At 58.8% G+C, this 14,767-nt stretch overlaps 1 protein-coding gene across 1 annotated transcript; it reads left to right on the top strand.

Annotated features, from left to right (window-relative positions):
- Positions 1-1,864: 1,864 nt before the first annotated feature.
- Positions 1,865-14,541, top strand: IQANK1 (IQ motif and ankyrin repeat containing 1). The gene is given in 12 exon segments (XM_075550509.1): positions 1,865-2,038; positions 2,230-2,394; positions 2,482-2,673; positions 2,763-2,888; positions 12,472-12,618; positions 12,660-12,743; positions 13,299-13,391; positions 13,639-13,747; positions 13,847-13,940; positions 14,012-14,146; positions 14,212-14,290; positions 14,336-14,541. Coding segments are annotated over 12 exon segments (1,581 nt in total). The 3' UTR covers positions 14,519-14,541.
- Positions 14,542-14,767: the final 226 nt, after the last annotated feature.

Here is a 14,767-nt window from a genome sequence, read left to right as displayed (position 1 = left end):
AGAATGGGGGCAGGGGGCCCAAGAAAGGGACTCCGCTGACCAGGTCTCTGTCTCAGGAAAGATACTTGCTCTCTAATGGGTTCCTTCGTCAAAGCATTGCACCCCCGCACACCACACCCCACACTACACACAGATTGGCCACACACCCACACACTGCGCTGGCCCTCACTCACTCACAGTGACCCTACACAACAAGGCACGGCTGCCTCAGGGGATTTGCCTATAACTCTTTTTGAAAATCATCTTATTGGGAACTCGTGAATCTCTTCTCACAATCCATCTGTCCATCCACTGTGTCAAGCACATTTGAGCATTGGTTGCCATCATCATTCTCAAAACATTTGCTCTCTACTTGAGTCCTTTGCATCAGCTCCTCATTTTCCCCCTCCCTCCCCAACCTCCCTTCCTCATGAACCCTTGATAATTTATAAATTATTATTTTTCATGTCCTACACTGACCCAGCTACCTTCACCCACTTTTCTGTTGTCTGTCTCTCTGGGAGGGGGTTATATGTACATCATTGTGATTGGTTCCCCCTTTCTCCCCCACCTTCCCCTTCCCCTCCCCCTCCTGATAGCACTACTCATTATTGGTCCTGAGGGGTTTATCCGTCCTGATTTCTTGTGTTTTGAGCTCTTATCTGTACCCATGTACATCCTCTGGTCTAGTCAGATTTGTAAGGTAGAATTGGGGTCATGATAGTGGGGGGGGGGTGCAGAGAGGAAGCATTAAAGAATTAGAGGAAAGTTGTATGTTTCATCGGGCTATACTGCACCCTGACTGGCTCATCTCTTCCTTGTGACCCTTCTGTAAGGGGATGTCCGGTTGCCTACAGCTGGGCTTTGGGTCTCCACTCAGCACTCCCACCTCATTCACATTGATAGGATTTTTTATTCGGGGTCTTTGATGCCTGCCACCTGATCCCGTTGACATCTCCTGATCACACATCACCTGTAACTCTCTACAGGACTAGGAAACCCCATCTGTCTCCAGAGGGGTGCCTGGTGGTTTCAAACTGCTGACCTTGCTGTTAGCAGCCTACCTCGTAAGCACCACCTGGGTCCTGACGGATTGTCTTTGGCTGTGAAAGCCGGGGGTTGGGGGTGGGGTGGGCTCCCCTGCCCCTCTGTGTGCTGTGCCCTCTGTGCTGGCCACCTCGTTTCACTGGACTTAGGGGTTTTCATCAGTTCTCCTTGTAAGCCCCCCTGGCCTGCCCACAGCCCTCTGACTGCCAGGCTCTGTCCACTCCGTGGGCATCTTCCCTCCTTCCCGGGTCACCTCTCAGTGGCCAATTCTGGTCACCACTCCTGTGCCCTGAATGGGAGCTCTGCCATTCCCCGGAGCTGTCTTACGAGGGCTCTGCTACTGGACTCAGACTTGGCCAGCCATCGGGCCTGTGCCTGCCTGGTGCAGAGGAGGGAAGGAGAGGTTACGTGGTGCCTGATGGGGCAGAGTCAGACTGGGTGGGACTGGGTGCACATGGAGCCCAGTCCCCTGAGGGCCTTCTCTTTCCTGGCTGGGTTTGGGGGCTGGGGGTTTGATGGGGACCCTATCCCAGACTTGGCCTCTTGATGACCCTGGCTGGGACACAGGGGTCCATCTGAGGAGGGGCTCCGTGGGTCCAGGGATGCTCAACTCGGGCAGAGCACTTCCCTCCTCTCTCTGCAGGGCCACTACCAACCCCTTGGCCCAACTCGTGGGCCCAGCCTGTCTGGGCGGGGGTGGGAGCTAGGGGCGCCCTATTTGGGCCCCTGGCAACCAGGGGTGATTTTGGCTGGGCTGCCGTGTGTGTTTCCAAGGGCACGGTGGGGTGGGCCCTGCCTCCAGGTGTGGGGAGGGTCCATCTCGGCGCACACACCCGGGATGGCGTTTGGAAGAGAGGGCTCTCATCCGTGTCCCGCAGAGCCAACTGCGGAGGACCGGGCGGCCACGGTCATCCAGTGCGCCTTCCGGAGGCTGCGTGCACGGCGGGAGCTGGCGCGCCGGCAGCGGGAGCAGCAGGAGTACCTGGAGCAGATGGAGAAGCTGCAGAAGGAGGTGAGGTGTGGCTGTGGGACCCCGGGGGGCGGGGCTGGACAGGTCGTGACCGGAGGTGACTTCGTTCGGTGGGGACATGGCCTAGGCACTGGAGGTGTGACCGCCTGGCTGGAGGGCCCAAGGCTGGAGGGGCAGTGGTCTCAGGGCTGGGGCCTGAGACCCCGGGACCCTCGGCGGCCCCGTCCCCGCAGGCCTACCTGGCCATGGTGCGCCGGGAGCAGGCGGCGGCGCGGCGGCAGCGCGAGGAGGAAGAGGAGGCGCAGCGCCGGCGCCGGGAGGAGCAGCTGCGTCGCCGGCGCCTGCTGGAGGCGGCCTTCGAGGGCCACGTGGGCGAGATCCAGGCGGTGCTGCAGGAGGTGGGCGCGCTGGGGCCCCGGCGGGAGGGGCGCCCACAGGGGCGGCGCCGGCTGCCGGCCGCTGACCGGGCTCCGGCATCCGCCGAGGTGGAGGACGCGCTGAGCCGCGACGGCGTGGGCCGCGACGAAGGCGGTCGGGCGCGGCGGCTGCAGCGGCGCTTGGAGCTGGTGGAGTGTCAGGACAGCAGTGGGAACACGCCGCTGTCCGAGGCGGCTGCGGGCGGGCAGCCGCTCACCATCCAGCTGCTGGCCGAGCAGGGTGCCAGCCCCAATAGCAAGGTGGGTGGTGGCGACTGGGGTGGGAGCCCCCCTGCAGGCTTGGGTAAGGGACTTTGCTCAGGGAGGGGTCCCTCCTCTCCCTCTCGCAGGGCGCCTTCGGCCGGACCCCGCTGTATAGGGCGGCCTTTGGAGGCCACTTGGCAGCCGTGGAGGTGCTGCTGAAGTTGGGCGCTGACCCCCGGATCTACGCGGAGGACGGGAGCACGCCGGAGCAGGTGGGCTGGCAGTGGGGGTCTAGGGACAGCAATATAGGCATACCCCCATCCCCCCCGCCCCAAGAGGAAGGGGCCTGGCCTCAGGACTCCAGAACACTTGTCACATGCGAGCCTGCCTCTGCCCTCCTGTCACCCAGCTGATGACACTGGCTCTGAGGGCCTCCCCTGGGGCCCCCGATCCTTTGCAGGCTGCCTCTCAGGTCTGGCCTGGGTGCTGGGGCAGCAGCTACTACAGGCCCCTCTGTTTCTGGGGCCCAGGGGTGGTTCATCACCTGCCCTGCTCACCCAGTGCTGGAGAGGTGGCCCCGGGGTCAAGTGAGTCTCAGTTGGATTGGGGTGTCTCAGGCCACAGGCCGCACTGGGGGTGTGGAAAGGACGGCCTTCATTGACCGGCCTCAGGATCCCCTTACATCCCCAAGGCTGAGGGATTGCCTGGACCTGGAGGGTCCCAGCTGCTGGCAGCCCCTAGCCCCTGTGCCTCAGGCTCTGTGCCCTGGCTGGGCCTGTCCCCTGCCACCCCTCAGCCTGGCAACCCTTTGGGACACCCCCCTCCTTTTCCTGTTCTGCACAATGCCTGATCCTCATGCCCACAGTCGAGGGGCTAGAGGGCTTTGAAAGGACATAAAGGACAGGGAGGCCAGGAGGACAAAGGCAACAGGGTGGGGTGCAGGGATCCCACCTCTCAGTGGGAAGGGGCTGGGGAAAGGGCCTATTTCCTGCTGACTCAGTGGGGATGGGAGCTGCAGGGGGCACAGGGGTGTGCGGGGTGCTCATCCCTGGGCCAGGGAAGTGGGCCAAGACAGGGTGGGAGTGGCCTTCCTGCTGGGGCCCTGAGCTAGTGCACTGAGGGGAGGGGGTGCACAGTGGGGCGCTCACTTTGATGAGTGTCCTTAGAGGCTGACAGGAGGGGCCAGCAAGATGTTAGGGAAGGTGGCCGCCAGGCAGGGGAAGCGGCGTAGAGGAGGCATTTGGAGAGCCTGGGACAGCAAAGCTGGTCCACACAAGTGATTGGAGCCGCCTCTGCCTTTCCTCACAAGCAGAGCTGCTGCAGCCGGGCAGGCGGGGGGCAGGAGGGGTGCCCACAGGAGAAAGACACGTTTTTCTACTCCCCTAAAAAGCATCAGCCTGGGAAATCCACAGGGGCAATCTACTCTGTCCCCCAGGTCACATGAGTGGACATTGGCTAGATGGCTGGGTGTGGGTGTTTGCCCTGGGCTTGCTACCACACCTTTTAGACGGCCTGAACTTCCCCTTTGTAAAACCAGACTGGTGACAGTAGCAACGCTGCCAGAGACCCATGGCAGGACTTCATGACCTGATGTGCGCCCCTCACCACAGGTGACTTTGTGATGGCAGGGGGTGTGGCCAAGAGGATCCCTGTGTGCATAACTAAGGCCCACCCTTTCTTCAAACTCCCAGGAAACCAGAACTGGAGAGGAAGGTGAAAACGAGGCCCCCCTTGGTCAGAAACCTGAGCCGAGCGCAAGTGCAGAGGGTGCAGAGGCCACGAGGCCAGCTGGGCAGGCAGGTTGGGAGTTGTGTCCTTGGTGGTCCCGGCTGACTTCTGGCTCCCTCAGGAATGGGAATAAGAGGGAGACAAAGGCTGAGCCCACAGACCGGAGCTGAGAGACGATGGGAACTGGCTTGGGGGTCCCAGCGCAGATCCACGTCCACTGTGGCCCCTGGATGGGCTCAGAAGGCCGAGAGCCTTGGGGGTGGGTGGGTGCTGTGTGGGTGAAGACCATGGGCTCGAGTGGGAGTCTGCCCACTCTGCCAGTCCAGCAGAAGCCGATTGACAGTCCTCTCTGGAGACGATGACGCAGAAGGATCCTGGTGCAAACTCTCAGGCTGTCCTGAGAGGGAGGGGCCGACGAGAGAGAGACTGCCCTTACTCAGCACCGAGCTTCCCAGACCCCTTGTCCTCTCAGCCCAGACACATGGCCAGTCCAGAAAGAAGACTGTCAGGCTGTCTGTCCAGAGAAACCAAATAGTCACACCCATGTATGTGTAAGAAAGGACTTTATGTTCAGTAATTTCAAATCAAGAGGGCATCCTCACCTAATCCAACTATTAAAAAAAAAACTATTCTAAGAAGAAGAAGAAGGATTTCCCAGGGTTGAAAGATTTGTTTTTCTCTATTGCAATTGCTCACTGAATGCCCAGGACAATTAGTGGAGAGAGAGCCACTGCACCAAGGAGTGGTCACATATAATTTCACAACACAGGCGATGATACAAAGACCGCTGGAGTCATTAAGAAGAACAGCAAAAGAAACAAATCCCAAACCACACACAAAGAACCGGGAAGCACGGTGTCACCTCACTTGCCAGTGGCCACCTTGAACAAGAGTATGGGAGAGCAGGCCCTGCCTTTATGATTCTGAGGAGAGCAGTCTCCAGGTTGGGGTTTTAGACCCAGCTAAGCTATCCATCAAGATAGAACAGAGATCTCTTCCAACATGCAGCCTCAGACAACAGACAGACACAGCGCAACTTTCTTCCCCGCATTTCCCAGGAAGCAACCGAAGACAAAGGAGGAGGAGAGCAAGCCCAAAGAGGGAGACTCAGCAGATAGAGGCCCCCACCCCTGAGAGGTGAGCAGCGGATCCAGCTGTCTCAGGAGCAGCCTGGCCTAACTGGAGCAGGAGGGGCAGGTCCCTTGGAGGGATGTCCCAGGCATGCTGGGTCTGATCATGCCCAGGGCTGCTTCAGTTCTGTTGGAGAACGTGTGTGTGTGTTGGGGGGAGGGGTGTCGAGTGGTATATGAGGGCAGAAAACAAAGAATAAGGAAAGCGAAGCATTTATTGACTCTGGGAACCAGAAAGAGTGATACAAGAGAGGGTGAGCTGAAAATACAACGTGGAACTTCCCTATGAGCGGAACTCAGGGCGCCATGAAGCACTGTCAGCCTGGCCAAGCTGAAGCCCCACCCAGCCCCAGCGGCTGCTTTGAGAAGCCCTCTCTCTACGTGGTTCCCACCCTGTGTCTGCTGGCCATGTGGGACAGACCCTGACAACTGTGTGTGCTCTGGTTGGCTGTATTAGTCAGCAGTGCACCCACCACGGCCGGCACAGTCGTGGGCACCACGAAATAAGGGAGGGAGGATGTGGGGGAGGCAGTGGAGAGCAAGGAGACCCTGCTCAGGAGGACCAGGAGGCACAGCAGGCAGACGAAGACGAGGAGGAGGAGGGTGGGGGCGGTTAAGAAGGGGATGGAGATGACGGACAGAGGCTGAGGATGTTAACAGCAAGAAGCAGCAGACTGACAAGAGGGCCCGGCTGCAGACAAGGAAACAGGCCGCCTCCATCTAGTGGTCTCCACTTCCGTCTCAGAACGGGGTCACCCCTGAGTAGAGTCCCATCCACCCACCCACCCGGCAGCAGCACCTCTAGATCACACACTTCTACCACCATCCAACCCAAACCACACGGGGCCCCAAGAGGGGGGCAAGTAAAGAGCCTGCGTGTGCAGGGCCAGCTTCCTTCCTTCAAGGACCACAGAAAGGGACATCTGTCTGCATTTGTAATTTGCATTTCGTATCTGTGTGCATACTGTAGGGCAGCCAGGTGTCGTGATCTCCGAGGACCAAACCGGCCTTGGGAGCGTTCTCTGTCCAGCGCTGCCTGTATCTGGGTGTGAGCACGTGCGTGAGACCCACACACAGCAAACCTTGTCCAAGCAGAGGTGAGGGCAAGCACCGCCACTCTCTGGAGAAGTCCAGTGACGTTTGATGCACATGCCTTGGCTGTGCGGTCAACCAGCAGGTGGCTCAGAAGGCCATCTCGAGCAGCTATTACGCAGTTGCTGTGTGTGGGGGGGGGGCAGGGCTCGTTTGACATATGTACGCAACAATGTAGTGAAACCCCGAATGTTACGTCGCTTGCTTTTCAACAACTATCGCGGTCAGCTGCTGGACTGAGCCACTGAGGACGCAGCGTGGGCTTTCACTACCACAGCGAAGAGGTGCACAGGGCCTGTCAGCGCAGTTTTCCTCCACGGACCTTCCGAAACCCCCTCGGATTGGACTGTGGGGACATAGTGTCACTTTCCTCTGGATCGTGATGATTTCAAAGCGCACAGCGGCGATTCCTTAGGAAGTGTACCATGCCGTGTAACAATCGCATCTCTACTGTCCCGCCACAGGACATTTCCACCACGGCGAAGAGAGAGCAGCCTCCTGGCCCTCTGTGTGTGCAGGACTGGACACCGCACAGGCAGCCCCAGGCCAGGCCACCTTTGCGCCTCTGCCTCCCTGCTCAGTGCAATGCGTAAGAGGTTCATCCATGCGGATGGTGGCCTGTGCTCTGCACCGTCTTTGTTCTCGCTGGTCTTGCATTTCCCATTCTCTCAGTCAGACTGGAGCTTGAGTTCACGTGTGCAGGCTCTCATCAGCTACACAGTGAGACCCATCGGGTAGACTGGAGCCGTATGCCAGAGGCTGACGTGTGCACGCGTGGAAACTGACCCAGCAAGGTGCGGCTCTAAGGCCCAAACCGTGTGCACGTTACTTCTCGTAGCTCCAACGGACCTTTCGGCGCGAACGGCAGCCCCTGAGCTGCTCTATAAGGTTGACACTGACGTGGGCCTACTGAGAAAGCTCTGTCTGGAGAGACCCCAACCTGTTTGTAGCTTCTTATTGTGGAGTGGTAACCCCTGGTCTGGACCAACCCCGTCTGCTTATCCGTGTTGACAGACCTGTTGCCTATCTTGCGGATGGACGTCTGGCCCACATGTTGCTTCCCCTCGTTGGTGGGCGTCTGGCTTTCCCCACTTGGCTGCTTTGCTGCCTCGAACATTTGGGTAGGAGAGTGTCCGAGGGTGGCTTCACCTCCTCTTGGTCAGAGGCACTCACAGCACCCTTAGAACGGCGGTTCTCAACCTGTGGATCACGGCCCCTTTGGGGGTCGAATGACTAGTCGCAAAATGGCGGTGATGAAGCAGCAACGAAAATAATTTTATGGTTGGGGGTCACCACCACACGAGGAGCTGTATGAAAGGGGCACGGCACGAGGCAGGTTGAGAATCACGGCCTTAGAGCCACCTCCTCAAAGCCAAGTCAACCTCATGCCACAGCTGGAGTCAAGCTCCGGAGACCTTGACGTGCCCATGTGGCACCACTTAAAGTCGAGACGCAGCAGCTGCCAACACCTATTCATAACGAACTTGGGAGCATGTGACATGTGGACCTGGGGAGACCGGGAGTTGTACGAAGTGAGATCGAATGTGTCACCATGGCCATCCGAGGTACCAGTGAGCTGAGGTGGACTGACACTGGCCATTTTGAGTCAGACAGTCATAGGGTCTACTAGGCCAGGATGACAACGTGATAAGAGATGTATTCACCATCAAAAAGGACATTTCAAGGTCTATCCTGAAGTCCAACACTGTTTATAACCCATACAGGCATTGAGAGTATTCTTCAAATTTACACAGCAACCAAATGCCAAAGATGAAGAAATTGAAGATTTTAACCAACTGTGTAGCCTGGAATCAATCATTCATACAGTCAAGAGGCATCAACACTTGATGATGATTGAAATATACAAGTTGAAGCAATGACGAAGGATTAGTGTTGGAAATGACAGCATTTTTTGCAAGACCCACACAAGCACAGTTGTCCTTGCCAGAGGGACTGCACAGGGTCACATCACCTCTCTCCAGGGGAAGAGGCAGCAGAGACCGTGGACGTCCTAAGTCAGAACCAGGCCAGGGCCAGCGGCTGCACGGGCCATCAGTGCTCACATGCAAGCTCAAGTTGAAGCTGGAAAAAATGAACACAAGTCCGTGAGGGCCAAAGGACGACCTTGAGTATGTCTCACCTGAATGTAGAGAACCATCCCAAGAATGGGTCTGATGCGTTTGGATACTCAGGGACCAAGAGCAGAAAAGCTGTGTGTGGCATCGTGAACAAAGAAAGAGCGAGGTCATGAAAAGGAGAGGCATTAGTAAAAGGCCCAATGTAGAGTGGTTACAGTAAGCGGAAGAAAAGAGGACACACACAGGCTGAGCAAGAGATTTCAAAGGAGCCTAAGTATTACCGTAAAGCACGCGAGACGCGCTTGAACCCCGAAAGGGAAGAGCATGCTCACCGCGTCCCCAGCTGAAAGAACTGACGCAGAGGAGCGGCCCTGCAGGTGTTTCCTCAATGACCTCTGTGGGCAAGCGGCACCACAGGAAGATGGCAAGGCTCTTCGGAGCCGTGGGGTCAAACACGGTTGGTTGGGGTCCGCACTGAAGACAGATGCCCACGCTGCACAGAGGCTTGGGCAGGCGCACACTCTTCTACAGCAGGAGAGTTGGGAGCTTGCTGCCCATGTCGCCAACCGGAAGAGATGACGGCTATGCCCATTCCAAAGAAAGGTGACCCAACAGAAGGCGGGGATTATGGAACCACATCATTAACCTCACAGGCAAGTAGAGCGGAACTGGAGGGAACTTTACTATGGCTGCCTCCACAGGGAACTGTGAGCGATGCAAGCTGGCTTCAGAAGGGGAGGTGGGACGAGCGTGGTGGTGTTCACGTCAAGTGGACCTTGATCATCCCAGGAAGCCCTTTCCCGTGTTTGCCAAACGACGCAGAGGCATGACTAGGTGGATCGTAACATAACTACAGATCGTGTTGAGGAGGATGGAACTCCAGAGCACGCCATTGTGCTCACGGGGATCATGCTCACCGATCGAGGACCGGCCATTCACACAGAACCAGGGGCTGCGGCCTGTTTGAAATCAGCGCCTGTGTGCGCCAGGAGTTGTATCGTTCACCGTCCTTTTTCTGCTCCTTCAGGAAGCCGGACAACGTGGAGAAGAAAGCAGCCTCCGACAGCTGCCGTGCAGATGGCAAAGCCTTGCTTCTGAAAGTGAAGTGGAGCTGGACGCCTTACTATGAGTGTTAAAGACTGCACTCTTCAGTGTGAAGTTCACCTCAGCACCAAGGAAACAAAACCCTCACGAGGAATTAATACGTGAGAAAATAGTACAGGCCTGCCCTTGACCCCCTCCAGCTTCACAAGGGGGAGGGTACCCAACTCCTCCCCAGCTCCTGCCCTCCCTCCTCTCCTTTCGCCCCATTCGGTCGGACACCGCCATTCCTCCCACGGCACTGCATTTTCCACTGAGTTCTACAGTTTGTCAGTGTCCACACAGAACCAACAGACCACGAAGCTCACAAGTAAGGGGGCTTCCTAGGGGATTGGCAGGGCGCCACAAGCCAGCAGTAAGCAATACTTACAGTTACAGGTCCACAGCAGCACCTCTCCTCAGCCAGCAGCCAGGTCTCTCTCTCTCTGGTCTTCAGTCTCTCAGCCACATACATGGTCCCTTGGTTGCCTCTTCTGTGGGCCGGGAAACCACAATCTCATGGTCTCCTTGCCTGGGCCTCTAGTCTCGATGCGTCATGGCCTCTGCTGCCTCCACTACTTCAAGCAGGGAGGGATTGCAAACTTGCTCAGCTAGCGGTTCTTCTTCCCTGGTGGTCCTAGGAATTCGCCCTGTTCCTGCTTCTGAGACGGCCCATTCTGAGCCGCTGATGGAGGCGAGGCGTTTGTCTTTTCCAGGGAAGCAAAGGGTGGGGACTGGATTCACCACCCTCTAGTCAGGTGCAGACTCTGAACACATCTCCTTAGTCCTGCCCGGAGAGCCTGCCAGAGGATTCCCTCCCAAGTGGGAGCCTACCCAGAGAGGCTCGAATTTGCACGCCATCACAAAGGGCGCTGCTAGATGATTCGGCCGCTGCCTCAGGAGGCAACATCAGGATCAATGGAAACAAGATTGAGGTTGTCAGGGGCTTCGTTTTACTTGGTCTGCACTCAGTGCTCAAGAGCAACAGTCAAGAAGTCAGACGGTGCCTTAGATTGGGCAAATCTGCTGCAAGAGACCCAGACATGTCCTTGGAGGACTCACGTGCACCCGACTCAAGCCAGGGTATTTTCAGGCACCGCCTCTGCATGTGAAAGCCAGCCGTGAGTCAAGAGGACTGGGGAGGGCCTGACGCACCGTGGGGTACAGCATGGAGTCCTAGAAAAAGCATCATCCCATCTGTCTGGGAGACGCAGAGACATCAAGCTCTTTCCAAGGGCGGCTCGTGAGACTGGGCCATGCTGGTCCCTGGACAAGGCCTTCCTTCTCAGTGAAGTGAACAAGAGGACTCACAGTGGCTGCCACGGTGGTCTCAAGCATCCCTACAGCTGTGGGACGGTCCCGGACCATTTCCCTCCACTCCACACGGGCCAGCTGACTCCATGGCCCTTCACAGTACCACCCGTAAATGAACTTACCATCTGTATTTCTGTTTCTCTGTTCACGTAGTGATCCATTTGTTCATCTGTCCAATTTCTCTTTCGTGTCAGTTTCATCTGTCCATACGGAGAGTGAATTAGCATGTCAATCACTCCTTAGTCCAATCAGGAGCTAACACGCTTGGGGCCTATCTTTGTATGCCTTGTTCAAACTCCTGGACTCGTGGGCTCCCCCTGTGCCACGGGAAACGAATGACCAGTAACATGAGAATGGACAAGGCAGGGCAGGGGGAGGGGCTGAGGCTACTGGGCTGGACAGGGGGCTGGGGTAACTACAGAAGGGAGGCAGGTAAGAGCAAGGAAGGAGATATCAAGACCTATTCTAAATAGAGGGCAGGGAGGGAGGAGGGAGGCCACAGGTAATGCCCACGCCAGTACTCAGGCACTGGGCACCATTTGGCTATGTCGGTTTCTCTGCCCCTCCGTCTCTACTTTCTTCCCTGCCCACCTAGAGTCCTCCCCGCTCTGCCCACACTCAGGCCCCTTGGGGGTCTAGTGCAACCCTGGCCAAGGCATCTCCCTGGAGGCTGTGGCAACCTTGCTAATGTACCCCACCCCCATCACTGGGCTTCCCTGATCTACCCCCACGTCTCCCTCCATCGCCCACTCATGGCATAGCATTTGTTTTTTGTTCGAATAGCAGTCAATGGACGCAGGCCCAAAGTCTCCTCCAGTCGTGGGCGTCCACCTGATACAGCCGCCCTCCTGCCACCCATCCGCTTGGCTTCGCTCTGTTTTCGTCCTCCCATCCGGGCCGCCACCCTCCCACTCCACGTGCTCCCTGGGGCTCAGTGTGTAGGTTCCACACCAGTGGTTCTCAACCTTCCTCACACCACGACCCTTTAATGCAGTTCCTCATGCTGTGGTGACCCCCAACTATCGGAAATGTGTGTTTTGCGATGGTCTCAGGCGACCCCTGTGAAAGGGTCATTTGAACCACTGTTCTAAGCGGAAGGGCTCGGTCCTCTCCTGCTTCTGAAGAAGCGAGTTATGATGGAGCATCCAGTGGGTCTCTGGGACAGCAGGTCCTGAGGACAGGCGTCCATCTAACTGCTGAAAGGCTGCACGTGTCTGGGTTGGCCCAGGGAGGGCAGGGCTAGCCTGTGCTGCAGCCTCGGAAGGTTCCCACTGCCCAGCAGGGAAGGGTCCCCTTCATAGTGCCTTCGGGGCTCACAGGTGCAACCGAGGCAGCAGACTGAAGCAGGGAGCCTCGGAGGCCTACAGGGCAGTGGGTGCTGGCCTGAACTCTCTGCCGTCTGACGCTGAGCGCTGGCCCATTGTCTGCCACAGGTGGCTTCCCTGGACGCAGTGGTCAGTGTGCTGCAGGCATGGGACCTGAGCCTTACGGAAGCCATGCTGCAGAACATGGAGGCCGAGCGGCAGCGCCGTGAGCAGGAGGTGCAGCGGCACCAGGAGGCCGAGGCTCAGCGGTGCGGAGTCTGGGGCGGGGGGCACAGCGGGACAACGGGGAAGGGCAGATCTGATCACCCCTCTTCTCTGGCCCCAGTCTCAACTCCAGGGTGCAGCAGCTGGCCAAGGAGCAGCAGCAGTGCCACAAGGAGGTGGGAGGCAAGGGCAGAGGAACCTCGCTGCAGGAGCGGGGGCAGGCACAGGGGGCGGAGCTACGGAGCAGAAGGGGGCAGGGCCAGGGAGGACCTAGACAGCAGGGGGTGGGGCTTTGGAGGAGCCGGGCAACTTGGGTAGAGCCCAGCCGCAGAAGGTTGGGCAGGCAGGGGGGAGGTCCAGCAAGGTCAGGCTGTGGTGGTCAGGTGGGAATGAGCTTGGTCAGTGGAAGGTAGGAGGAATCGGAATCAGACAGCAGGGTGGGGGAGCTGGGGAGGAGCCTGGAAGTAGCGGGTGGAGCCACGGGGGCGGGTCCACCAGGGGGGTGGCTAGTGAGAGGCGGGACCCGGCTGGGGGCAGGGCCACGAAGAAAGGGCAATGGGAGGCGGGGCTGGGACAGGAGGCGGAGCTAAGAGTGAGCCCCGGGTTTGAGGAAGGAGGAGCCTGGTGTCCGACCAGTCCGCAGAGGGGAGGGTTGGAACTGGGAGGCGGGCTCTTCCCGAGGGCGCAGGGCGCAGTCTAGCCTGTGCCCGGTCCTGGGCCCCAACCCCCAGCTGCATCAAGCCTACTGCGAACTCAACCGAAGGATCACGGAGCACGACAAGTGTGAGCGGAAGCACATGGGCAAAACGGAGCTCACACTGCAGGTGGGCCGCACCTGGGTGTGGTGGCCAGGGGTACACTGCCTGCCTTTCTCTGGGTTTGAACTGACTTGTGCCCCCCAGTCTTCCTGGACACCCCTTGTGGCTCGCCTCGGCTTAGGGGGGCCTTGCTCCCAAGGGGCCCCCGCTCTAGATGTTCGGCCCACGTCCCCTGCAGCGGGAATGATACGTTCTGAAGGGCTGCCTTGCGCGGGAGAGGGGCCCGGGTGGTCAGCAACACCTCTCTCACAAGGCCATCAGGGACGCAGAAGCCCAAGTGGATAGACTGCGGCAGGAAGCCCAGAAGGCTGAGGAGAGGCTGGCCATGGCCAGGCTGGCGCTGCGGGAGCAGACCCAGGAGGGTGGGTTGGGGCTGGGCCTGGGACAGTTGCTGCATGGCCGGAGGGAGGGGTGGGGGTGGGGTATGTCCCTGCGGTGGCCTCACCCTGATGTCCCCACAGATGCAGAGGAGGTTCCTGGGTTGAAATGCCAGGTAACTGAGCTGCATGACGTGCTGATGAAGGATGTAGGTGATCGCATCCGCAGCGACGGCCGGTCAGTGCAGGGGTGATGGGCATGGGGTGAACTGAGCCTAGGGTCCTGGGTAACCTGGCTATTGCCCCTAGGTGGCCCCTTGTCATCGACCCCTCTGGTCAGGCGGCCACTTTCCTGCGCTACCAGGACACTAACTACCTGGACACAATGAACCCTGAGCACCTGCGGCCCGAGAGAATGCGGCTGGCGCTGCTGGGGGCGCTCAGGTGCGGTCTGGCGGGGCGGGGCGGGGCATGCCAGGCCCCGCCCCTCACCACCCTGCCCCGCCCAGGTACGGAAAGCCGCTGGTGTTTGACCTGCGCGAGGTGGACATGTTCCAGGCGGTGCAGCGGCAGCTGGAGGCGGTACAGGCAGGCTTGGCGCAGGAGCTGCTGAGCCGCGCGCTGCTGGAGGAGGAGCGGTACCTGTCGCTGCTGCGACCGGCTGACGGGCCGGAGTACGAGCCCACCCAGTTCCAGGCAGCGCGCCTGGTGCACTTCCGTCTCTTCTTTGTCACCCAGGTCAGGTGGCCGCCCGCGGAGCAGATGCAGCTGCTGCTGCCGGTGCGCGTGCTACTGCCAGGCCAGTCTGGCCTCTAGCTCTGGCCCCAATAAAGGCCTGCCTGTCGTCGAAGGGTGGGATTCGTGAGTGTTTGTGGTGGGGCTGCGCGGGTAAGCACTGGTGTACTCGGGTCTTGGGGTGCATTCGGCACCCCAGGCGGTACACACATGGTAAACGGTTAACTTGGAAACAGCCCCCCTCCCAGCACCTCAACCCACTTCCTGAAAAGCTAACCCCTAGGAAGGCCTCAGAGCACATTCTCTGACCCCTGGGCCGGCCTCAAGTCA

This window comes from Tenrec ecaudatus, chromosome 5 (assembly GCF_050624435.1).
Source record: "Tenrec ecaudatus isolate mTenEca1 chromosome 5, mTenEca1.hap1, whole genome shotgun sequence".
Taxonomy (NCBI): domain Eukaryota; kingdom Metazoa; phylum Chordata; class Mammalia; order Afrosoricida; family Tenrecidae; genus Tenrec; species Tenrec ecaudatus.
This window is presented reverse-complemented; position numbering and strand designations above follow the sequence as displayed.